At 41.2% G+C, this 25,876-nt stretch overlaps 2 protein-coding genes across 2 annotated transcripts; one reads left to right on the top strand and one right to left on the bottom strand.

Moving 5' to 3' along the window:
- The first annotated feature begins 3,292 nt into the window (after positions 1-3,292).
- MRPL19 (mitochondrial ribosomal protein L19) lies at positions 3,293-8,212 on the top strand. The gene is made up of 6 exons (XM_033055715.2): positions 3,293-3,381; positions 3,590-3,701; positions 5,315-5,433; positions 5,963-6,097; positions 6,951-7,132; positions 7,877-8,212. Exons 1-6 carry the CDS (start codon positions 3,327-3,329, stop codon positions 8,090-8,092), a joined length of 819 nt encoding a protein of 272 aa, XP_032911606.1. The 5' UTR covers positions 3,293-3,326; the 3' UTR covers positions 8,093-8,212.
- Positions 8,213-8,621: 409 nt separating this feature from the next.
- Positions 8,622-25,604, bottom strand: GCFC2 (GC-rich sequence DNA-binding factor 2). The gene is made up of 18 exons (XM_042779126.1): positions 25,199-25,604; positions 23,965-24,072; positions 22,375-22,536; positions 21,637-21,855; positions 20,600-20,679; positions 19,607-19,722; positions 17,783-17,969; positions 17,189-17,312; positions 15,886-15,964; positions 14,574-14,686; positions 13,664-13,863; positions 13,123-13,273; positions 12,740-12,861; positions 11,543-11,619; positions 11,320-11,386; positions 10,456-10,602; positions 10,003-10,127; positions 8,622-9,676 (listed from the first exon to the last, which is right to left on the bottom strand). Exons 1-18 carry the CDS (start codon positions 25,524-25,526, stop codon positions 9,562-9,564), a joined length of 2,520 nt encoding a protein of 839 aa, XP_042635060.1. The 5' UTR covers positions 25,527-25,604; the 3' UTR covers positions 8,622-9,561.
- Positions 25,605-25,876: the final 272 nt, after the last annotated feature.

The following is a 25,876-nucleotide window of genomic DNA, read 5'->3' as shown; positions in this document are numbered from 1 at the left end:
CACTTTTTGCTGTGTTTCCTATACAAAGATGTCCATGTTCCCTTGGCCAACATGAAAATTCACTCCCTTGTTCACACCCTCTGACAGGCCACAGACAGCTGTGTTGGGACTGCTGCAACGTGGTTTCAGGTGTTCAGAAGGAATCTCTGGGGTTTCAGACAAATGCAGACTGTTTGGAAGGTGATACTGACTGCCCTGATCTGCTTGTGCTGGGCCTGAGCACTGCATTCCTGGGGACATGAGTAGGTTAAATCCAGGTAAGCAGGTCAGCTCAGGCCAGTAAAATGTGTTGGGCATCTCCACACCAGAAATGTGCACCCTCCCTCACCTTCCAAATGCAGCATACAGTCTGAGGAGATCTGTTCTTCAGGCTTTGTTACAACAAAGCTGAGTTAAAGCACAGAAATGAAAAATGAATGGCTCAGAGTGACAAAGAATGCAGGAGCAAAACACAAGGTATCCTTCCTCCTTAAACATTGGCCTTTTTTCCTCTAATGAGCAGCACCATCATTCAGTGAAATCTTTATCAAGTGCAAAGAGGCATCAGTTGTACTGCTGACCTGGGAGAGAATCTGTTGATTTTATTGATACATCTGCAAGGACACCTCAAGGGAGAAAGACACTGAAATGCTGATGCCAAAAGAGATTTGAGTTTGAAATAGGCTGGAAGGGGGAAGTTTGTCCAGCTGGATAACTGAAGGGTATTTGGGGTGACTGTGAGCACTGCTGAACTGCCGTGTTCAGTTTTGAAACAAATACCTCAAGAAGGGTGTTGAAATAACGGAGGAGACTTCAAACATGAAGGATGGCATTCAATGGCATATCTTGGGTACATCTACTTCCATAGATGAGAGAGGATCAGGCTAAGCACTATTTTCTACCTGCCCTGCTTTTCTTCCCAAAGAAAATCAGATTTGAGCAGTAAAGAACCATAAGTGAGCTTCCCTAGGATTGGACAGGAGGGACTAGAAATATGTTCAACTCAGTCAGAATTAATTCAGAGAAGTACCAAAGCCTGTTTAATCACAGAATAAGCTGAGTTTGAAGGAACCCTCAAGGATCATCAAGTCTACCATGTGCCTGAGAGCATTGTCCCAACACTTCTTGGACTCTGTCAGGCTTGGTGCTGTGACCACTGCCCTGGAGAGCTGTTCCAGTGCCCAGCCACCCTCTGGGTGAAAAACCTTTTTCTAACATCCAACCTAAACCTTCCCTGACACAGCTTCAGGCCATTCCTTCAGGTGCTGTCACTGGTCACCACAGAGATCATTCTCTGCCTTTCCTCTGTCCTCACCAGGAAGGTTTAACTGCAGTGGGGTCTCCCCTCAGTCTCCTCCAGGCTGCACAACCCAAGAGCTCTCAGCCACGTCTCATATGGCTTCCCCCAAGCCCCTGCACCACCTTTGCTGCTCTCCTTTGTTATATCATGTGAGAACAGTGATGTTGTTCATTTATGAACCTCACCTATTCCAGTGATTGTAAAGTGATCCATATTTTAGGTGCTGCTACACAGGCAAGAAGAGTAGGGAGGCAGCCCTTCTACTCTGTGTGATGTGACAGAATGAAGAAACTCAAGGTGAGTGTCTTACCCTGGCATTTCAAACTCAAGAAAGCTGGTCCTGAAAAAAGAGACCAAACAACACTGGTCCAGTGGCTTGATGCCAGGGAGCCTCAACAACCCACACAGGAACTGGGAAATACAGAGGGACAAGTCTCTGGATCCTGTAGGGCACCTCAGGGGAAGTGAGGTTCTCTTGGGCAGTTCCAGCCCATCAAAATGGTTTTGTTAGCCTGCAATCCACAGTGGTCAGTCACGGAGTTAAAAGTGGCTCCCTGACACTGAAACATCCAATTCTCCTCTTTAAAGACAGTTGTGAGCTACAAATGTGCAGTTTTCCAACATCTTACAGACATTTTGTTCTCTTCTTGATCACCATTAAGTTATTGGAATTACCCCACATGATAATTCCTCACCTCTTGAAAAATATTATTCTACCTTTTTAATAGTGTTTACATAAGGAATAAGAACATTTTAAAAACATTAAACTTGAGGAGTGGTGTTCTCAGTGCTGGTGGAGATTTTTTTGTATTTTAAGGGTCAGAGTGCCCTCTTCTGTCCCATCCACGTCCTGCTTACGAACTCACATTATTAAATCAGCAGATCACAGAAAAACTGTGACTCGTCTTCTGCACACCTTATCATCTTCTAAAGCACAGTTAAGAAACCAAGAAGAGATCACAAAGTAGGAAATTATTCTTGTTAATGTGGGGGCTTGGGCAGTCATCTGCAACCAATAAAAGGGGTTGGGGGAACATCACAGACAACACGATGGATCTCATTAGTTCATGAGGTCAGGGATATTTTGAAGTGAATCTCTGCAAAGTTTAAACAGCGGGGTGTTATTTATAGATTTCCATTTAGAATTCACCTTCCTCCTGCCTCTGTAGCTGCTAATTGAATCCAGACTGATCGCCAAGGAAACCTGACTGCCACAAACATATTAAAAGTACCTCAACAGTACTTTTGCACATAATACCTTCTATACTAATCTTGGTGAAAAGCACTGGGACTGCCAGATATCTGATATGCGGACAGAGATAACAATGGCCTCGAAAAAGATTTTTAGTGGCGTGTTTTTATTATGAAGACGTGTTTCTGGAACACATACCGCCGCTTTGATGCGGCAAAGTCAGAATTCCTGAGCTTGGAGGATGCCGGTGATGCCCAAGGAGGCACCGCCGCCGATCCCAGGGACGCGCTGCGAGCTCCGGCCCCGCAGCCAGGGACGGCACCTGCCCTGTCCTGCCACACCCCGAGGGATGGAGGTCAAAGGGGCCGCTTTGTTCCCTCCATCCTTAAATCACACAACGGTCTGGCTCGGGTCTTTAAGGTCCTCCCACCAAAACAGCCTCACTCAGCCCGGCCTAGATCACCGCCAGAGATGGGACGAGCTTCCCAGCGCAGCCTCCTCCAGCGCCTCACCCCTCACAGCGAGGGATCCCCTCAGAGTGCCCGACCCGAGCCCGTTCCATTCAACACGGCCCCGTGTCCACCGCCTCACCCCCGCACAGGAATCCCCTCCCATTGCCCGGCCCGAGCCCGTTCCCTTCAACACCGCCCCACCCCTCACAAGGATCCCCTCCCATTGCCCGGCCCGAGCCCGTTCCCTTCAGCACCGCCCCACCCCTCACAACGAGGGATCCCCTCCCATTGCCCGGCCCGAGCCCGTTCCCTTCGGCACCGCCCCGTGAGGCGGAGCCGTCCCCGCTCGGCCCCGCCTGTTTTGTCCCCCCGCGCTCGCCGTAGCGGCCGCGCCGCAGCCGCCATGGCGGCCGCCTGTGGGAGGCTGGTGCCGAGTGCCGCCATCGCCCTGCCCCGCCGTGAGCACCGCCCGGGCCCTCTCCCTCACCCCCGAGCGTCCCCCCTGCCCCGCGCCCTCCTCCTGCCCTCCCTGCCCCTCAGAGCGCGGCGCAGGAGGCTCCTGCCCTCCCTGGCCTGGCGGGCGGGTTGTGGTGCCATGTCCTGCTTTGGTGGGTGCGGTTCAGCGTGAAATCACGGGTGTTTTAAACGTTGTTTCGTGTTTTACAGGGTGTTTTTCTTTATCGGGGTATCGAGTGAGCAGCGATGGGAAGCCACCGAAATTCCAGCCGCCTCCGAAGCCCGTCATTATTGACAGGAAGACGCAGAAGGAGGAGAGGAGGTGAGCGGGTCCCGCTGCTCCCCTGGGCTTGGGGAGCCGCACCCGGGCTGTGCTCGGGGGGTCACGGTGTGAGCACGCACTTGAAGGGTCAAGGCATTATTACACCAAAAAAAAAAAAAAAATCCCTAACAAACCAACCAAAAAAAAAATAATCCCCACAACCCAGTTTGTAAAATTCTAGCAAAGACCATTTGTGTTGAAATATGTTCAAAAACACCCTAAAATACGGTTTCTGGAGTTTCTGGAAACTTTGGGAAATTTCGAGTTAATGTGGGAGATTATGTCTGTTAAAGGCATCTCTTTAGTTAAAGGCATTTATTTAGTGTGACAGGGACACACACAGGTCCCATGCCTGCCTTGGACCCCAAGGCCAGTTGAGAGCACTGTGTGCATCACTGGCTGGGACATGGACCTGATGTCTCTGGTAGCCTGCATGAGATGTCTCATTCTGGGTATTTCTGATGTCACCTCAACCCATTTCATGGAGTCACAGAACTGTTTGGATTAGAAGGGACCTAAAGATCTTGTTCCAACCCCCCTCCCACTAGATCAGGTGCTCCAATCCCATCCAGCCTGTTCGTGAACACTTCCAGGATTGGGGCATCCACAACCTCCCTGGGTTGTAAATCACATTTGCACTGCTTTAAATGACCCTGCAGTGCTGTGTTTGGAAGAAGACTGCTTGTATTATATTGTTCATCTGCCTCCTCCACAAAAACTCACTTTGAAGATGATGAGTAGGTTTGATGGTGTTTGCTGTCTGTTGGCAGCAACACCAGCCAAAACCTCTGTTGCCCCCACAGCCCTCATAAGTTTTGTAGGACAGATTTGCATTTGTCCTCCTTTCTGTTGAGCACTTCTCTCCTGGCCAGATCCAGGACTTTAAGATGCATCTGTTCAACTGAATTGAGTTCCACCTTCATCCATCCACTCTGGGGCCAGGTGGTCTTGCCATCCAAGCCAAGAGTGAGCACATCCAAATATCTGTTGGAAATGGTCCTCAAGCCAATCCATGTCAAGAAGTGTGCACTCAACTCAGCAGTCAGATAACTGAGGTCTGGGCCATGGGGAAATTCTTTGGAACGGTTTAATTTTTTTTGTAACAGAAAATAGTTTTACCAGTCCATTTAAGCTTCTGTAACACAAAAGGACATTTATGTGGTGTGTCCTGTATAATCAATTTGTGAAAACTGTAATAGATTCTTCCAAATCTAAGTTGACAAATAATAACTGTTCTGTCATTTCAAACCATGAAATAACCTGTTTCTAAGCTATGACAGCACGAACTGAACTGTCCTCTTTCAGTCAGCTCCTCTGCAACCAATATGTATTACTGGTTTGGGAAAAATCTGCTTAAAAGTACAACAACAACAACAAAAAAAACCGCAACAAAAATCCACATAAAAAACCCAAACCAACATCAAAACCCTACAAAAATTCCTTTTAGATAACAAAAAACAATAATTAAATAAAATTGGTGACTTCATAGACTTTAGTTCATATCTCTGAAAAGGCAACAGCTGGTAATTCTTAGGCCAAATATTTGGAATTGTCTTGTATTTTTATGGAAATGCTTTTGTTTCATACTTCTAAAAGTTTGGCTTTTCTTACAGGTTCCTGAGCCCTGAATTTATACCTCCCAGAGGGAGAACAGATCCTCTTAAATACTATATAGAAAGAAAGGATATGATACAGAGAAGAAAAGTGTTCAACATCCCAGAATTCTACGTTGGTCAGTGTCAGCAATAAAACTTTCATAATTCTGTTAGTATTTTACATTGTGTGGGGTGTTAGAAAGTGTGGTCATATGTAGAACAGCATAAAACATAAAATCTCAGGTGTGTTAAATTGACTAGGATGTGTTTCTATACATAATACTTTGTGTTTTAATTTCATATTTACATCCTGATTCATTAAGAGTAATCCTAATGCATTCCTTATGTGGTTTTTTTTCAATTCTGGCACTTGAGCATATGGTTTACCAGTAGAGCTAATGAAAAAAAAATACATTAGATTAATTATATTCCATTTGGATAGGGAAGAGCAAAATAATAACTGAAGAAAGTTTGCAGTTTCAGTACCACTTCAACCAATATCAGTTCAGGTCACATCAGCAGTTTTTTTCATTTTCCGGGAGTTTTGATGGGAAACAAAAATACCTTCAAAATGTACTTGAATGGATGCACTTTGCCTGACTCTCCCCACATTTTGGTCCATGTTAACTGGGACAGGCTGTTTATTTTAATCCATTTTTTTGGCAGGCAGTGTACTCGCTGTGACCACTGCAGATCCCCACGCCAGTGACAAATCCAAGCGGTTCGTTGGGATCTGCATCCAAAGGGGAGGGAAAGGACTCGGCGCTACCTTTGTCCTTCGGAATGTCATAGAAGACCAAGGTGGGGGTTCAGCTATGGTTGCCATTGTTCAGCAAAAAATGTGTTATGCTGATTATAAGCTGATTATAAGCCGCACCATTTTGACTAAAATTTTGGTCCGAACCCAAAGTGCGGCTTATAATCAGGTGCAGCATATATATGGACAAAGAAAGAAAAGTTGCTGTTATAGTTTGGAGGACAGGTGTCTGCTGAGAAAGGCAGGAGCTTCTCTTTGAAATGGAGAATGTAAACCCCCTCCCTCCAAATTATTATAATTTTGAAATCAAGCGGCTCTCAAGCAAATATACGGGAATTAAGAATAACAGTTCTTTACTAGGGAAATTAAAATAGAAATACAGTACTACAAAGAAACAAACCCCAAACCCTGACAAAGTCAGAGTACAACCTGACACCCGTCAGGCAGGGTGTTGGCAGCAGTCCCATTCCATGGTGGCTGCATCCTCCTGCAGTGACAGATGTGGCTCAGTTGGAGCAGTGCTCCTGTACAAGGTGCAGTTTCCCTCCAGAGCTCCAGTGGTGATGTGGAGAAATCCGGTTTTCCTCTGGAGTCCAGTGGAGAAAGGGGCTCCCTTAGTGTCCCAAAATCTCTGTTTTTATCTTGGTAAGAAATGTTGGGCTCTTCCCCCTGACTGGAGCAACTCCCAATGGGATGCAGTAATTTTATCAGTCCCACAGTGGGACTCAATGGCCATTAGCAGAAAATGACTGGCTGGAGGAAGGATGGGTTGTGAAAAGATAAGGAGGACTAAAATCCGTTTGCAATGATACAGAAATGTCTAACTGAAGCAATACTGCTTGGCTGTCAGTATTTCTCCTGGATTTGGTTCATTAAACCAGGCTTTCTGTCTCTAAGGGGTTGAAATCTGTTATGAACTGTACAGTCCTCGAATCCAGGCCATCGAGGTGCTGAAGCTGGAGAAGAGGCTGGATGAGAACCTGATGTACCTGCGAGATGCCCTCCCTGAGTACAGCACTTTCGATGTCAATATGAAACCTGTGCCTCGCATGGAGCACGAGGAGATTCCTGTGAACAAGGTAGGAGCCACGTGTTTCAGTGGGAAAGCACAGGATTATTTACAACTTCCATTTAGGACTGTTACCCTGGCAGGCTGTAGCAGCTCTTTGCTACATCAGTTACCAGGGTGACAAAAGTAGGTAAAATCAAACAATCTTTGTGCCATTTCTATAATGAAAGAATAGTGAGAATGTAAACACCTACCATCCTGTGGAGTTAATTTTGAAGACAGCACAGAGGAGCAGCTTCCACATTGCTCTGTAGAACTGTGCAGAAGGGAAAGCTTTTCTTAAAGGAACGTTATTGTTAATGTAGTTACTGATTCAGCAGTAACAAGGTAAAAAAGGTGGAAGAGTCACCTAAAATCTGCATCTCAGGAAAGATCAGAAACCATCAGACCCTGCCAGAGTGCTGTGTAGAAACTCAGTATGATGATTTATCACAAAATCCTTAATTGAAACATAAATTGAAGCTAACTCCTCTTTTGTAGTTTTGTTCCTTTTAAAGAAAAAATAGAAGTAGCATGAGAGGGAAAGGGAGGAATTAAGAAGACAGTGTTAATTAAAAAGTTTTACAAGATAGTATGGTAACAATCCTAAAGTAGCAGTTAGTAAACACACTGACAGATTGGTCAGTTTTCTCTTACTTTCCTCCTGTTAGAGCAGCAGTTGTCACTTTTTCCAAAGATCACAATCAAAAATCTAATTCCTTAATACCATTTTATTGTTTTGGGATTTTTTTAATTTTTTATTCTTTCACTCTAGCTGCAGGTACGAATGAAACCTAAACCATGGTCAAAACGGTGGGAAAGACCCAAATACAATATAAAAGGAATAAAGTTTGAGCTACCAGAACATAAAATGAAAGCAGCACAGAAGTGGAGCCAGCCATGGCTGGAGTTTGACATGCTGAGAGAATATGATACTTCAAAAATAGAGGCAAAGATTCGGAAAGAACTGAGCGAAGAACTTGAAAAATAATGTTTCTTGTAGTCTAGAATTCCTGAGAAAATTAGTATTTTTAGTTTACTATATGAATGATCAATTGTCAAGTTTTGTATATACATGGGCAAAGCAAACAATAAAGTTAACCTTTCCAGATTTCAGTGTGAAGAGATTTCTGTGGCTCAAGTGTCCACTGACCTCCCACTGCTCCCAAGTCAATACAAGGAATCTTTCTTCCAGAAACAAACCTCTACAGAGCCAAATTGTGGTAGAACATCAATTACATTTTTGTCATAGCACAAGGCTGGTGCTAGAGACAAGCTGGGATGAGGCAAAGCAGAACAAGAGAAAAGCAATGAGATCATGAGCTTGTTTGCTGATCAGCAGTTGCATTTTTGTTGGCATTTTGAGAGGAGAAACAGCAGAAATTGATCATTAGAAAGCAGTATTTGCAATATAAATCCTGAAGCTGCTGTGGGTTAGTGGAGCTGGAGAGGGGTTTTTTTCATACATCTTAATAACTTTTTTGTCACATGTTAAAGAAGTGAACTGTAAGAGTCATTACCACAGTAAAATATTTTATTTTCAAAAAAGCCCCAAATTATTTTTAATTTTTTGTCTGTAATACTAATCAAACCTCTTTACAATTACAGTATTTTATAAAAATATATTTTTAACTTAAAAAAAATATAAAAAAGAAGGCATAAGGATTAAGTTTACAAGAGTTAAATTCTATTCCCAGAAGATTTTGGGGAAATAGTCACAAACATACAGATTCTGTGATGCACTACAGTTTTTACAATTAAACATCCTTGTTATTCTGTAACAATATTTATTGCAAATATACAAAATTATAAAACATTAGAAATAACATAATATCCTAACAAGGATATGATGAAGTAAAATTCTGTACAGCTTACTGGGAAGCAAAGGGAGATTTCTAGAACTCCAGTTACTAGAAAGTAACTGAAGTTTTCCTGTTCTCGTCATCACAACATCTGTGATGAAAATCCTGATTCCTTACCTGCACACTGACCCTCCGTGTGTTTCTGCATCAGGGACATCATGAATTCCTTTTCACTAACAATGGCTTAACAATAACCCTACAAAAATCACTGTGGACCACAAGTGGGTGCTGAGTCAGAATGGTACTTAGCAATTAATACTGAAAATTACTTGTCAAGTTGTCTGCTGGCTAGCACTGATGAAGTTTACAGGCATTTTCTGTTTGCAGGATTCCTTCCAAGAATCCTACAGCAATAAAGCACTATCACACATTTTAGCCTGAACCATTGCTTTGACAACTGCAACTTCTAAATACTCCCTAATCTAGGAGTAGATGGCAGTAAAAGACATTTGGAAAAGACACCTCATGTATTTAACACCAAGGTAGTGATTACCACTACCTGGAGTAGGCAGGATCAACTAATTAAATTTCATATTAGAACTGGTTTAGTGTGAATACCAGGCTTGTTTCAGTAATGTAAGCATTCCTTCAAATATTTCTATTTCCCAGTCATTGCTTTAAGGTGTTCAAGTTTATGCTCTTCAATGAAGTCTTCAACAATATGCAGAGCTCCAATTTTCACCAGCAGGAGAAGAATTTCTTTTGTTTCATCACTGTTTAAGAATACAAAAAAGAAAAAATATAGCAGTGATGGTGACTGAGAGACTTTTATGAACCTATCTAAAGTATCATTTTTGTTTCATGACCTTGGCTACTCTGATCATTAACTGCACCCAACATCAACCACCTCAAACTCACAGTAAGGACTGCTCAAGTGCTCCTCCACATTAGATTCCATCTTTTCTTTTACAGAGATATATACATAAAATAAGCATACTTGCAAGTGTCAAATATATGGTATTTAAGGAATTTCTAAAAAATTTTAAACACCAAGTATTTGGGGTAGCACTTGAATCCCAAGGACAGCCTCATCCATTACCTGTGGTTGTCCTTGTGTAGTGCATGGGCACACTGCAGCAAGTGCTGGCTGAAGTTCAGTAATTCAGGGAGAGTTGATCCACCCCTGAGATCCTGGAACCATCTTTCTGGGAGGCATGCAACCACCTGTTCACACAATATTTGGAACAACTTTAACAAGCATTTCAATATAACCAAACCACATAATTTCTGACATTCACTCATTGGTGTGATTTTTCCTTCAAGCTAACATTGATTATCTCTCCAAGTAGTTATGCTTAAGAACCTACACACCAGTATTTGCTCTAAAATGCTCTTATGCAGCAAGGTTGTTAAAAGAAAAAAATTAAAATAAAATTTTAAATGTTTCAATTTTCTTTTTTTAAAAAAATATTCCATCTTTAGTTTTGACCCCTCTTCATGAAAACAAAAGGCTTTTAGCATACACACCCTTCCAATGAGGATTATCTTTTACCTTTTTACACTTCTGTATATTATCTGGCCCTGGTGGTGTGTTTAGGATGTTCAGGAGAAGGTAACGATTCAGCAGCTTGCTCAGTCCCAAATCACGGACCTTGTCCTCCTGGACAATCCCATCCCAAAGGACAACATTGGAGAGCAGCTGCAGGAATGAAGAAACAAAGAATCTGTAGAGCTGCTGGCTGTAAGTGTGCAAAAGCTGTTACAAGTTTCATACAAGAAAAACAGAGGTAATATGTGTGTGTCCAATTCAAGTCCTCAACTCTAGGATTTACATTCTCCAAACTTTCCATCAGTTAGCCACTAATAAAGAGCACAGAGTAAATAACCTAATTAATTTACAAATGTATCCATATATATGTATAGATACACCTGGATATGTGTATATATGCCCTGCAAGGGTGGGAAGAACATTTTACCCTTTTAGGAGGTTTAACAATTCACTGAGTACAGAAGGCACTAAGCCAAGTGTCAGAGAATCAAAGATAGAAGTAAAAAAGTTACTACAACTCTCAGGACAAAATTACACACAGTCCCTCATGACATGCCACAGTTTGTGGCATCACAAAGATTTTTTTGTAGCTCATGTCAGTATTATTAGGCACTGAGGCTTTTTTCTGTTGCCTCTATCACTATAAATCCTTACAATTGTCATTTTGGAGCACAAGGTAAGGCTGTGTTTGTGAAGGTAAAATACCTTGAGGTTAAGTTACCTGAAAATTAACCTGCTCTGAGTCAAGGAGGAGGATAGGCAACATGAATAGCAGGAAAGCTGGAATATTGTCTGGGATGTTAATGTTTCCAGTGAAATGAATTTCAGAGAGGACAAACAGAACAAAACCAGCCCTATTTTCTCTACCTTAACAGCTGACCAAAACCGTCTTTCTTGAAATTTTGAACGTAGTGATGACTTGTCTTCCACAGTGCTGGTCAGGAGAAGAAAAAGTTAAAGATTATTTTTCGTTTGATTTAAAAGAAGATAAACAGACATCTGATCTCTGCATTATTTCATCTATATCTATAGGGGAGAAAGGTAGAGGAACTAAATATACAAACTTAAGAGAGTTACAGGGTCAGCTTACCTTTTAGGATACAGAGGAATAAAGACATCTTCCTCTACAGATTTCTTCATTCTTAGGACAACAGTGTTCATCAAATCCTATTGAAAAAGAATTATTAATGTGTCCTCAGAATAAAGACTTTATATCCCATTTGTAACAACCTCCAAAGTTATTTATATTTAGTTCATTTAGTCTGGTCCCTTAGAGATAAGTGTATCTGCCATTTGTATATAACACATTGAGACCCTGAATAAAAAACAGAAACAGCAGACAAATCACAGCTGCAATTACCTATAGGTTCAAGTATATCCCTAAGCTATATCCCTAGGTGAGGCCTTTTTTTGCACATTGATCTGTAAGGCAGCAGGAAAACTGTACAGATTAAAACCAAAGTAAGTTATACACATGGGATGCCCATTAAAAGATATTAAATTCTATGTCAAAAAAATCACCATAGCTAAGATAGCATGCATTTTTGAGCAATGTGTTTTCAGGTGCCATAGATTGCCACCTATGTTTTTTAAGCCTATTTATTTAAGTTCTTGCTAAGCTCAGTTGTATCGCTTGACTTTAAGCCATGGTTTCAAAACAGCAAACTTTGGAAGGCATAAACATTTTCTTTAAAATATTTATTTTCATATTCAGGGCCCAAACATCTATCCCATTTTTCTCTAGATAAATCTCCTGATTTACATCAGAATAAACCCAAAATCAGGCTAAGAAGGGCTTCCTAGAGTTACTGTGTATATAAAAGTAAATATTAAAGGATTGCTAGGATTACATAATAGTTTTTTTCCTCACCAATTAACCAACCTTTGGGGATTCTCAAGTTTTAAAATTCTAGGCCTACTTATAAATAAAAGCTTGAGGAATGGACCACTGAAGCATCACCAGCATTTAAATCTCAAATTTGGAAAGATAATTAAGTGCAAATGATCGTTATTGCAGTGAAGAAAGATTAGATCTACACACAGATTCTGGATAGATACAGGCAGAATTTTTCTACAAACAGTAGCTAATTTCTGCCTCATAATCTTCAACAAGGAGAGAATCAGAGAGCTGGAGGTTTAACTGTTAAATCATCTTAATATAAAGAAACAAAACAAAAAAGTAATCAGAACCAAACAACTTCAGGAGAATGTTCTCAGTGCCCACAGGAGCACACACAAAACCACACACAGTGGGTGAGTTCCCCTTTCTTGGTCCCACAGCTTTTACCTCTCTTGCTCGGCTGGACTCGTTTTTGGAAAGGGTTTGTTTTACAAAGATGTTATTGCAAAGCTGTACAAGGTTCTTTGTTTGTGAAGTAGATAAAGGATCCCACACACTCTTCACAAATGCTGAAAAAAAACCCAGGAATTTATTTTATTCACAATACACAAGTACTTATCTGCCCCAGTTTCAAGCCATTACAATGTAACAGAAGTAAACATATAAAAAGCTCAGCCTTTCACAGTAATTTTGAAGAGGCCACCTCAGCCCCACATAATCATTACATCTTGGAGCACTGTGATATCACCAACATTATTTTATATTGTCATTTTTATTTAAGGTTTGATTGCATAGCTGCAGTGAACACTTTCAATACAGTCTTATCATACCTGTAATTTTGGGAAGAATCGTTTTTTCAATCACTCTAGGCAAAACTTCATCATCATGATCATCATCTCTTTTTGATTCAGATACATTTTCTGCATCACTGAATTCTTCTATAGCTCTGAACCAGGGCATCTCTTCCAACTCTGTAAAATTCTGCTGAAAGATGACTCCTGTTAGTTGCTCAGGTGGTCAGCATTAAGAGAAAAGCTCTATCCAGTAACACCCCAAATTCCCACCTAATTTCAGATCCACTCTCATCACTGAATGGGCCAAAACAGCAAAACTAGATTTAAAGCTACAATTTAATGGGTAGGATTATTCAAGTGTCTTCAAAGAACCCAGGAGAAGAACTGTTTTTACAGGAGGTGTGGCAAAAGGAAAGGGGAAAGTTAAGAAGATTCCACAACATGCTTCAGTTTTTGAGAAAACACAGTACTTTCTTAATTTCTAATGCACTGTGTTATGTATAGAAAAAATATTTTTCATATTAATACATCATACACACACACAATTTTTAACAAAAATTCCAGCTGATGCACCCACCTCAAGGGGATTCCAACTTATTAAGTGAACTCTGATCAATGGATTTAATAGCTTAGGCAGGCAGAAACTGATGTAAGCATCACAGTAAGAGTCAGGAAACTTCTCTTTCCATTCCTGGAATTTCAACAGGATTTTTCTGATGTCACAAAAATCTGCATGTACATCTTCAAAGATTTTCCTACTATCCTCTAAAACGTTATCTATGGATAATATTCATTGGGAATAAAAAGAAACAATCACAGAACTTATTGAGGCATAAGCTGAAAAGTTTATGCACCTACAGGACATAACAGATTTTTATGAGAGTTGCATTTATTATTTATCTTTGACACACCTGACACTGAAATGGTTTAAAAACTGCTCCTGCTAAAACCCAGTTTTTAAAAAAATTTATCAGAAGACCAAGGAAAGGCAAATTTCTTCATGATCTATTTCACAGATTTATACAACCACTATGTTTAAAACTTTGTTCCAGAATGATACAATTTTAGGCATGAAAACCCTTCTGTGAAGAAAAGCTATTAGCCCTTTCTCTCCTCCTCTTCATCCATTCACTGAAGATAATTGAAACACCAACTTTAATTCACTCTCCAGCTTCAGGAATTAAATTGACTGTACAAAACATCTTGCAGCACTGCACTGAGTACTGCCAGATCAACTTTGACACAATCTGAAAGAGCTTACCACCACACAGTTGTGTGCTGCCACAACTGACACCACAAAAAACCTAAAATCATTCATTCATTCTTCCCAAGTCATTAGTCAGAACTGCCTGGGTGCATTTTTTGCAACAGTGTGCAAATAAAAACATGGAACTCAAATGAAGTATCCCTCTACTTTCCCTTAAAAAATCACTAAAGAAATATCAAGAGATCTTCTTCTAGGACATCACATTAGGACTGTCACCAACCTTTGCTCTTCTGGAACTCATCCACCTCTGTGGGAGTCAGCTCCTCATCACTCGACAAGCCCTCGTGGTGATCTCCTTCTCCTGACTGCTCCCTCGCCTGCCGCCTGCAAGTCCTGCATTTTGGAATGAACTCAGATGAGTTATCCTCTCCTGTGTATGCAGGAGAAAGCTTAAAGAAAATAATTCAACTTCAAAAAATGTACTTAGAACAACAGCCTAAGGAGAAGCAATGAGAGGAGCAAGAGTGACTAGGGAACCAAAAGGACTCCTAAACTGTGGAAAAAGGAGGGGATTTGGGACCTGACATCCAAGAGCTCAGAGCAGCATCTCTGATCTTCCCCAGGAGCCTGCAATAACCTTCCCATCACCTCATCACCACTGATGAGGCTAACAACTCATCCCACCTGCAACACTGAGCACCTGGTGTTGAACTGGATCCTGTCTGACAGTTTAGTGCGTGTTTACTGAGCTCTCAGACTGTCCTGTCAGTCCTGGATCACTTGTTCAACAACCTACAGGAAAAAGGTGACAGCACCTATGTGCCAGTGGGGCTCTAAAAAACTAGTACTGTGGCATCAAGAAAAACAGGCTGCAAAATCAATGGTTTGAATTTCTACCACAGGAAAATGATAAATGACATGCAAGTGATACTGCATTAATACTTTTAAACAGTTATTCTCATCAATTAGAATTAAAAGCTAATTGCTTTGAGAGGAAGTTGTTATTATTATACCACTTTTCATCCAGTAAAATTTCAAGGTATTTTCTGCTTCAAAGTAATGACTTGAGGTACCACTGCAACTACAAAACTTTCAAAGCTCCCAATAATATTAAAAAAAAAAATTGGTACAAATCTCTGAACACTGTAACATCCAAAATGTAGCATCTGTCTGACCTACAATGACACCAGACCTGGGGCTAGACGTTGATTTGCTTCACTCACCACCACCTCTCCAGCAGAAACAATTCTGCCCAATTTTGCTATTTAGACAATAATACAAAAACTTTTTTCTGTAAGAGTTAATAATATTATTAATTAAAATAAGAAGAAAAAAGCTCCCTTCATAGTTTTGTCTCACTTAAGACTTTTTAATTTAAAATACCCAGCTCTGTTAGCATTCAGGTTCAAATCAATATGAAGAGAATGACATTAACACATAGATGGCTTCCATGTACTTCAAGTTTTGGAAAGCAAATACTGCAATATTTTTAGTGTAATCTCATTTAGTAATCCTACAGGTTTACATTCATGACAGGAAGTCAGTGCACAGCACATTTATCAGAGTTAAGTGCACCTCTATGTAAGAGTTACCTTCGATGCTCACACATTTCCAGAACCTGTGTCTTCCCATCACCTTCCATTCCACCTTTTGTTGGTTTGTCATTCCCACCTATCAGAACACAGAAACAGCCAAAAATAAAGTGGTATGTTTTTAAAATGACCAACAAAAATGACCAACAAAAGAACAAACTTAATCAAAACTCTAACAGTATCCCAAGTAAGTCAGAGTAAATTCCTTGTAGCACTAACAACTTGTTGATACATGCAAAATATGTCAAAGAGAAAGGGTGTATTACTACCGAAGAACTATCATGTAAAAAAAACCAGTCTTTCTACTATATTAAATACAACTAGGAACATAAAAAACCAATGCTATGTGCTGCTAAACATGCAACTACAGTCTCATTTGGAATGAGCTGGAGGTAAAATCATTTTAAAAGCAACTCTTACTATGGTATTATCCTTTTCTCCTTACACCTGCTGTCAGTTTGCCACACCATTTTACAAAACCATCCAGGCTGCTACTTACTCTCATCAGCAAGTTAACCCCTGAAGTGAGAAGACTGAACCCACATGATTTAGTATTTACCAGGATCCAGTGCATCTGGCCTCCATCTGTTCCCAGCAGCTCCAAGCATATTGCTCTCAGCTTTGCCTGAACAGTTTTAAAGGGTTTGGTTTTGGAAGTCTGGTTTGTTTGGGTTTTTTAGATAGAAGCAGCTAGACATTCACACAGCATACAAACAATACCTTGGTGTGGAAAGAAAATATGAAAATATGTACTAATTTTTCCCACAGCAACTCTGAAGCACAGGTTTTTTTTTAGAAAAAACCCTTACACAAAGTAGCTTCTCTCTTCATGCTGTGCTACCTGTGTGTCACCTCCTAGTTGGAAATCTCCAATCTGAGCACACACAGACTTACAGACACTCTCAGGTAAAAGTGACATTGCCAATTACACACTCAGCTTTTTCAGATATTCACAGAATTCCATACTAAGCAAGCTTTCTCCAACTTGAGACCTACTGGAAAACTGACTCCCATTTTTCTTTTTAAATATTAAAGTGAAACTGAAAAACTAAAAATTGACAAGGCACTCAGCCATGTCATATTCAGAGAAATTAAACCAGAGAAAAAACAGTATAATGGGCATATCACATCTTACCTCCTATCTGAGGTAAGAATTCAAATGAGGTACAGTAGAACATGCCTACTGACAATGGGAAGGGGAAAGGAGATCAGAGGTGAAAACTAAAATCTTAACCCAAAAATTAACTGCATTTCTGCTCAAAGACAGAAGTTATTTTCTCACTGAAAATTACTTTGTACTAACTTGTCAGATGCTGAATGTAAGCAGATTCATCTTTCAGCTCCTCTTGCCTTCGCTTCGATACTCTCACGGCTCGCTGCTGAAGAAGGGCATGGACAGCCCACTCCAGTTCATTAATGTCCTTCAGCTGCAATAAGGAAACACCAATCAGGCTTTCAAGGGATTTACATCTCACAAGAATGAACAAAAACCAATTTCCATGGGGTTTTTGTATAGCTGTGAAATTAGAACAGAAGTATCACAGATTGACAAGTAAGTTCCTGGTCATGGGAGTTTTCCAGGCTGAAAACACAAGCTACATGCCAGTTACATGTCAAGGACTAAAATTTCACTCAAAAGGGTTCACCAGGACACTACTGGTGTCCTTGTTTTATTTCAGTTTGCCTTTGAGACACTACCCATCGAAGAAAATGTATTCACTAACATTCCTTCTCTTTAGAGCTAACTGAAGAAATTTACAACTGCAAGGTGACACAAAATTAAAATTAAATTTGATTCTGATATAACTGATTTTTAAGTGGGTGGTATCTCTCATTTTTCACTGACAGAATACACCTTTATCATCTTTAAAAAAAAAAAAGAGGAAAATATACATACTTTTTCATTCAAACAGTTTATCAAGTTTTCTACGTATGTTTTCATGGCCCTGTAGAATTTGTAATTCAGAGCTGCATCTGAAGACTTCTCCAACTCCTGGACAGACATCTTTGAGCTCTCAATATCCTCCATATATTTTTCATACTCTCTCTGGTGGGCACGGTGCACATCCTGTAAGGATGATATCCTAAAAGAGAGAAACCCAAACAATCAGAACTATTGCCAACTCAACAGCTGATACATTCCAAAACATTTTTTTGCCATTATAATCACATACAAAATCTTTGCCTGTGCTAACAATAGCACTTGCATTTGACCTGAGCAGCACTGAAAAATTTACCCATGCCAGTATTTACAGAAGGACAGGGTATGGACAAATACCATGCTTTGCTGACTCAAATACCATTTATGTGGTGCTGGCTTTGAAAGCACCACAGGTATTTTACCTGGACTCCTCAATACACCACATTTCCCAAAAAACACAAAAGCCAAAATTACATGGTATCACATTATTTCAATAGATTCTACCCAATGTAATCTGGTAAAAGCTACAGCTCACATCAGCATGTCCATACCAGGTAATAAAAGTTGCATGGACAGAAGTACCTGTAAACATTCACAATGTGCTCACTATTAAATACAGAGAACTCTTACTATTGTATGATAAACACCAAAAACTTCTGTCTCTAGTAGACACGGAGCACACAAACATTAAAATATATTACAACTCTGCTTCCTCTCTTTTTTCCCCTTCCCTCCTTACATACCCAAGTGTTTGAGCAGGCCTATAACAGAATCAAGGCACAGACCACAATTTATTTCACCTCCCTGAACTGAACACTTTCCAAAGAAAATAGCTGAACTAAGCTGTTGTGTTCTACTGTGCTATAAATTAAAAAGAAAAAATATTAATCTATTCCAGCACTTAATAAGTTAAAAACATCTACAACATTTACTCCAAACAGGTTCCCCCTCCCCTTCTTGCTGTTTTCCAGACAAGTTGCCCACTCTTGACAGCTGTATTCTTATGTTTTCTTATTTGATTCTCCTGCTTCAGTTAACTCAATTCACTGCAGGTGATTAAAGCTAAGAAAGCATACAATCCCACAAAAATATTTAGTCCAATTTAGTTTCACTTCTCTAAACAAATGCATCACTGATGTCCTGTGCAAACCAAAGATAATACAGAGAGAGCCTGGTGCAAGTTCACAGCACAATTTATGTTTCACTTGTATTAAGTTACTTGTCTAAACTTATCTGAACAGCTGCTCCCAGTGCTGGGAGGGATGACAGGGAATGGCTTACCTTGGCATGCCTGACCCCAGCTGTCCTTCCCACACACCCTCCAGGAGGTTCCCATGTCCATCCCAGGACACTGCAGCTGCCCACACAGCAGCTGAGCTGCTCAAGAGAAGTCACAGCCTGGCACACAACTAAAGAAAAAGATCCAGGCACGTTCTGGACAGGCTGCAGAGAACTTGGGCTGCTTTAGGAAACACTGGGCTATTTTTGCAGCTGGTTTAAGAACCAGGAATAGGAGGGGTGGGAGTGCCAGCTCTACCTGCTCCCTCCCAGTGAAGTTCTGCTTGCTGGGCAAATGTAACATTGAGCCAAGGCTCCTGTCAAGAACTGCCAGTAAGCAAAAAAAAGCTGCTGCCAAATAAATTAATTTACTTCCTAAAGTTTGAGTTGACAGAAACGTTCTCAGTCCACACATGAAAACAACCCTAAAAAGCTCAATGTTCTGGTAAAAAGAATAAGATTTCAGAGCTGTTGTCTCATTCTGTGACAAAAACTCAGACAACTGCTAAGTGAAGGAGTTACCTTTCAGTCAGTCGTTTCTTCACAATTTCCAAATTCACAGGTGGTAGAGGAACAGAGGTATCAAACTTGGGTTTGCTTGGTTGGTATTTACGCACAGAAGCATCATCACAAATTTCCTACAAGAATTAAGTGCCAATTTTTAATACACCATTTACACAATTTCTCCCTTTGCAACTCTACACATCAACAAGACATTATCATTTGATTACCAGACATCTGATACAAAGATACATATTTCAATCACAAAAAAATCTAGACAAAACCCAATCAACTCAAGCATTAGGTCCATAACTAACAAGCTCTATGGCTATAAATTGCTGATGTTTCCTGAAAAGCAGAATTAACTTTTCCATAAACAAGTGGAGTATGAAGATCTAAGTTCATACTAATTTTGAACACCAGTCTCTGGAAGATGTAACTTCCCATTCCTCTGCTCCCCAAATTGGAAAAAATCTACAACTGTCAATTCTGACTTCAATAAAGAGCTCGTTATTCAGACATTCCTAGTCTGATCCAGAGTAAGTGATCAGAATATAGTTTATTTTTGCCAATTACTTACTGGGGAAAAGACAGCATTCTGCTGAACTGTGAAGAGAGCTCTCAGATTGCTACTCAACAGAAATTTAGTAGAATAAAATAACAATTCTTGCTTTGCAACATTTGTATTATTTGCATACTCTTGCTTTCAAGATCCCTTGCACAGCAGCAAAAAAATCAGAGTTCAGAATTCTCTTTTCTGCTTCTTGTGATCTCTTATCACAACAAGTACCTGCTTTTGGGGCTGACAGAACCACACTGCTTCTCAACAGCCAGAGATTACAGATTTTAATTATTATTATTATCATCTTCCCATATTTCTAATCATCCTTCCCTGAAGAACCAGGGAATAACATCTTAAAATCCTCCCTAATGAGAGGGTAGAACAGTGATAGAACAGTTCTCTATGCCTATAAGCAAAAAGTAACTTCCAATGTTTAGGAAAACATGTGTCACCTGAGAGAGTTTCACAGCTTTCTTGATTTGCTGTTCTTCCCACTTGGCTTCATCATCACTTGATCCATCACCCAAAGACACTGGAAGTTAAAACAACCATTATTAGATGTAACTCCACCCTTTATTTTTCCCCCCTCTCGTGTTCTCCTCCACCTAAAGCAACAATGGGTCTCCCAACCAATACCGAGAGTGATACACACAAAAGCAGCAGACAGAAAACCTGCAGATGGAGGACTGCAACACTGAAAGGCAAGGAAGGCTTGGAAAAGGCTGCTGGGATTTCACTAGAATTCACACTAATTTCCCCAACTGTTTCTCAGACAACTACTACTGCAGTAGGAGGCACACAAACATCTTGTTTTTATGTCTCAAAGCAAAGCTGTGCATAATACATGTAAACAAGAGTGTAAGTATAGACTGTGACATTACACCCAACAAACCCTTGAGCACTCCAGAACATACACAACCACAGATACAAAAATATCTCATTAGCATTAATTTAAATGGCAGATTCTCCTCATAGTTATTCATTCCTTATAGCCCTTATTCAAATACTGTAGTAAACCTGTGCTTCATAAACAACTGTACAAGCAGCTCTAAGGGAATAAAAACAATGGAAAAGCCAGTTGTGTTTTGCATGCAGGTTTGTTTACTTCTGAAGGGCTGGGATGCTAGTTTGTTTGTTTGTTTTTCATTTTTTAAATTTATAATGTCAGTGCAGGGAGAGCACTTAGAAGACCAGACCAGAAGCAGGAGGCAGGACTTACAGTAACTTCATTCACAGTAAATGTGCCTTATACAAGGCCAGTTTTTTGCAGTCAACAAGGTGAAAAATAATTCTGTAAACACTTCTCAAAATATCCTGCACCACCACAAGTGAGACCTAAACCAGGTTTATGACCCATATAAACCTCAAGTACCAACTGTACAGCCTTTTTCCAAGAGCCCTGAGGAGCAAAGCCTCACTCCTTGCTGGACAAGTCCCACGTGGTTCCAGAGACAAAACAAAGTCTCTGGGAGAAACAACACAAACCCACCGAAGTCTTCAGTCATCCTCTGCCTAAGAGTTTTCATTTTAGGAGCAAAATCGAGATTCTTTGTTTCAGACTCATCTTCACTCTCCAAATCACTGCTTCCTCTTCTCTGAGGGACCTGAGGACTGTCTGAAACATCCAGGGGAAGATAATCAGCCTCTGTCCTGGCTAAGTGACGCTTCCTCCGAGCAGCCTCAACGTGAGCTGCACTGGGGATACTGCCTGCATCAAAAAGAGAAAAAATCTAAGGAAAAGGCTAAAAGCAATACTCTGTACCTAATGTCAATCATCACAACTGTTCAGCATCACTGTACAACTCTGGATACAGGACACAAGATGGTTTTCTACTATGGTTACCATGTAGAACATAAGGAGATGAAAAAGTGGCTCTCAACCTCAAAGTGAGCTTTTATTTTCACCTCATTAAAGAAATTGTGCATCACTAAAGAGAAATTTTCTGCTGCCTTTCTTCTATAACCAGTGCTCATAATTTCTGCTCCGTTCCCAAAATTAGCACAGTCAGACAATAAATGCTTGCAAGTAAAAATATGGGGGAACCATCATTATTCTTCCAGAAAGGTAGCCCTGACTCAGGATAAACAGATGTCCATACCTTAGGTGGTTTAAGCTGAGTGGAACTTATCTCACTTAACTTGTCAGGTACTTCAAATACAGAATGTTCTAAAATAGCTTTCTTTTTAAAAAAGGAAAAAAAAGAAGAAAAAAAGCCAAGGAACTAACTTGGTGATAAATCTTTCCTCCTCTGTGGAGAGCTGGATTCATTTTCAGAGCCTGAGCTGTTGTAGTCCTCATTCAGTGAAGAGTAAGTTTCATCCTCATTCTCCTCCTCCTCTTCACAAGTATCTTTGGTGTCACCAACTCCAGGCTCCGACTGACAGATTTCTGCATTATAGAGGAAAAAAATATCCATTACTTCAGTTTCAGCTGCTGGAACATGATGTGCCATAACTGATTACCAGAAATTATTTACACCTTGCTGCAGCAAAGGCTGATCATTGTCTATCTCCATTTGTTCTCATCAAAACATGTCAAACTGTAACATTCCAAGACAATCACTTACAAGCCAATTCTTGTGTTGAATAAAAGTATCTTTGATGATGCTTCTCATAGAAAGAACTACAAGTCCTTCTGGGACACAGAGTGTATTTACATGCACAAAACAATGAGATCAGCTCTCAGATAACTACTAATTAATATTCTGATTGTTCACAGTGTATTTGGATTCTTGACTTGAAAAACTGCTTTTAGAAAGCACTTTTTCTAAAGCATTAACAATGAGGGAGCTCTCAGGTAAATTATAAGCAATTATATTGGTCTTGTCTCTAGTTATTATCAAAAATATTGATTTATCTTCATCTGCCACTATACTTCCAGTAAATCAGATTATTGAACAACAGAATGTACCATCTTTTATAAGAATATGATGTTTTGCTAAGAAGTTACAAAGAAAAGTTATCATCTCAGCCGTATCACAACCTCAAAGGGAATTATTGCTCAATCTTAATCAAATTTACTTTTATCTAACATTAGTAAATATGGTATATCTGTGAATTGACAGAGGAGTCCAAAGGGGAATACATAACAGACACATTCGTTTCTAAAACACACAAACTCCAAATATTCCAAGAGGAAACTTACCACAGAATGGTTGTGGTTGGAAGGTACCTTAAAGATATTCTAGTTCCAATTACCCTGCCATGGGCAGGGACATCTTCCACTAGACCAGGTGCTCAGAGCCCCATCCAACCTGGCCTTGAACATTTCCAGGGATGGGGAGTCCAGAGCCTCTCTGGGCAACTGACTATATTTCAACGAAATTAGGGATACTACCAGAATAATCAAGGCTATTGACTGCATTCAATGCAAATATTTAAATGCTGTAAATGCACACAATTTAATAATGCTTACACAAAGTTTCATCAAACAAAATGCTACTAAGCTCACATTTTCCCTCAATGCCAATACCCAGATCAAACTGCAATCTGACAGCAATAAGCAGTGGATACCCAGCCCATAGTTTGAAAGAAACGATGTTGAGGTATAAACTTAGCAGAACTTTGTTAACTTTGATGTAGTACAATATTCTGCATAATCAGGTTTTCTCAAGAAGAGCCTCCAAGTTCTGATAATCTTCTACCAAGGTCAAACTGAAAATAATTTCAGCACAAATACATTACAATTATAAACCTGTAAACTAACATTTGAATTATAATTCTGGGTTCAATTAATTAGTAAAGAACATCTAACAGCAGTATTTCTACATCACTCTTCATGCATTTAATAAAATATTTAAATAACAAAAGTACTTACTTTTGCTTTCTTCAGCTTCTGTCTGTGCAGGCAGTAGGCTTTCCTTCTTTTTAATTCTAAAGGTTACTTCATTGAAGGACGGCTTTTTAACTTTAAAAAACTCCTCACCTACCAGATAAAACAGTGATTCTAAGTAACATTAATAAAGCAAATAGACACACATACATGTATGTAGTACACACAAAAGTGTATGTAAGCTGTATGTATGCACAGCATAACTTCTGAATCCCAGAATCATTTAGGTTGGAAAGGACCTCTGAGATAAGTCCAGCCTATGACCAAACACCAACACGTCAATAAGACCATGGCACTAAAGGCTATGTCCAGTCTTTCATTTCTGGCTGGAAAAATTATAAACATTACTGTGGCTGTATCATTCATAGTGATCACTTCTTAGTTAAAAACTGTGCAGCTCAGCCTCCTCAACACAGCAACACTGCTCTGCTGAAAGGCAGGGTCTCTTTGTAGCTTGTCCCCACCAAGGTGGCTATGTCTTCTCATCAAGCACAACAGTAACAGCCCAGAAGTATCAATTAAACACTCAAGTTTAATTTATTTAAGCTTGTTCATCATTAACTAGTCATGGAATCACACAGCACTTGTTCTCTCTGGTTTTCTCCACCTGTAAGATTTTAGATGCTTTCCAGTCGAAAGAATGTGGACATAAATAATTGTCCAAGTACTTTTCACAGACTCAGAGATGGTTAGGGCTGAAAGCAACCTCTGCAGATCACCTTGGCCAACCCTCCTGCAGGGCAGGGTCACCTGGAGCAGCTGAGACAGCAATGTGTCCAGGTGGGTTTGGAATGTCCCAGAGAGGGACACTCCAGGCCTTCCCTCACGGCTGTTCCAGTACTCTGCCACCCCTGATGTAAAAAAGTTCTTCCTCGTGCTGAGGTGGAACTTCTCGTGTTTTAGTTTATGGCCACTGCTCCTCATCCTGTTGCTGGGCCTCACTGAGAAGAGACCGGCACCATTCTCTTGACACCGGTGTTTGAGATATTTAGAGGGACTGATGGACCAGATGAGACCAGACTAACCAGGCCCAGGCCATGCTTCAGTACGGGTTTATCCTGCAGGAGCCCTTCCCTGACACAGCCCTGGGTGTGTTTGCAGCGAGGGGCAGCAGGGAGCCCGGCGCTCGCTGAGGCGGGAGCACAGGGCAGCCCGGTCCCGGAGCTGTGTGTGCTCCGCGGGACACGGACACAGAGACACACACACGATCCCTCCTCACCTTCCCGCTCCTCCTCGCCTCCGAAGCTCAGCAGCTCCTTCCCGGCCCGGCCCGGCCCCGCTGCGGCCCTGGCTGGGCGCTGCCCCGGGCCCGAGCCGTGCCCTGCTCTGCCGCGGGGGCTGCGGGCCGGCTCCTCCGCGGGGGGATCGCCCCCGGCCTCGCAGGGCTCCGCTTCCCCATCCGAGGGTGAGCTGGCGCCGGAGTCTGGGGACGGGGCTGCGGCCGGCTCCTCCCGCGGCTCCGGCTGCGGCTCCGGCTCGCCCTCGCTGCTGCCGCTGGAGGCTGCGCGCCGCCGGCCGCGGAAGTTGCGCGGAGGACGGCGGAACATCGCTCCCGGGAATCGCTCCCGGCAATTGCACCGGGAATGGCTCCCGGGAATCGCTCCCGGGCACCGGACCGGCGCGATCCCAGCGTGGGCCCTGCGCGCATGCGCGGTGACCCCGGCGCGCCCCGCCCGCGGGGGGCGGGAACTCGTGAGGGACGGAGCGGGGAAGGGGGAGGTGTAGAGAGCTAAAAGGTGATTTATTGATCTTTGGTGATTTATTGATGCCTAAAATTTTAACTTGCTTGACGAGCCATGAGCCCCTCAGGGCTGCCGTGCTGGGTGGGTGCTCCCCCTCCAGTGCATCGAAAGCTTATGGAGTTCTGGTATTATAAAATATAATTTATAAATAATAT

Source organism: Catharus ustulatus, chromosome 3, assembly GCF_009819885.2.
Source record: "Catharus ustulatus isolate bCatUst1 chromosome 3, bCatUst1.pri.v2, whole genome shotgun sequence".
NCBI classification, from domain to species: Eukaryota; Metazoa; Chordata; class Aves; order Passeriformes; family Turdidae; genus Catharus; species Catharus ustulatus.
This window is presented reverse-complemented; position numbering and strand designations above follow the sequence as displayed.

Excerpts from the sequence above, each read along its gene's own strand:
- GCFC2 (XM_042779126.1), bottom strand. The coding sequence starts at position 25,526 with ATGTTCCGCCGTCCTCCGCGCAACTTCCGCGGCCGGCGGCGCGCAGCC. Across the intron at positions 13,864-14,573 it reads TGAGTTCCAGAAGAGCAAAG|ATAACGTTTTAGAGGATAGT; the intron begins GTTGGTGACAGT and ends TATTATCCATAG. Across the intron at positions 10,603-11,319 it reads GGTTTTGGTCAGCTGTTAAG|CTGCTCTCCAATGTTGTCCT; the intron begins GTAGAGAAAATA and ends TCATTCCTGCAG.
- MRPL19 (XM_033055715.2), top strand. The coding sequence starts at position 3,327 with ATGGCGGCCGCCTGTGGGAGGCTGGTGCCGAGTGCCGCCATCGCCCTG. Across the intron at positions 3,702-5,314 it reads ACGCAGAAGGAGGAGAGGAG|GTTCCTGAGCCCTGAATTTA; the intron begins GTGAGCGGGTCC and ends CTTTTCTTACAG. Across the intron at positions 5,434-5,962 it reads CATCCCAGAATTCTACGTTG|GCAGTGTACTCGCTGTGACC; the intron begins GTCAGTGTCAGC and ends TTTTTTTGGCAG.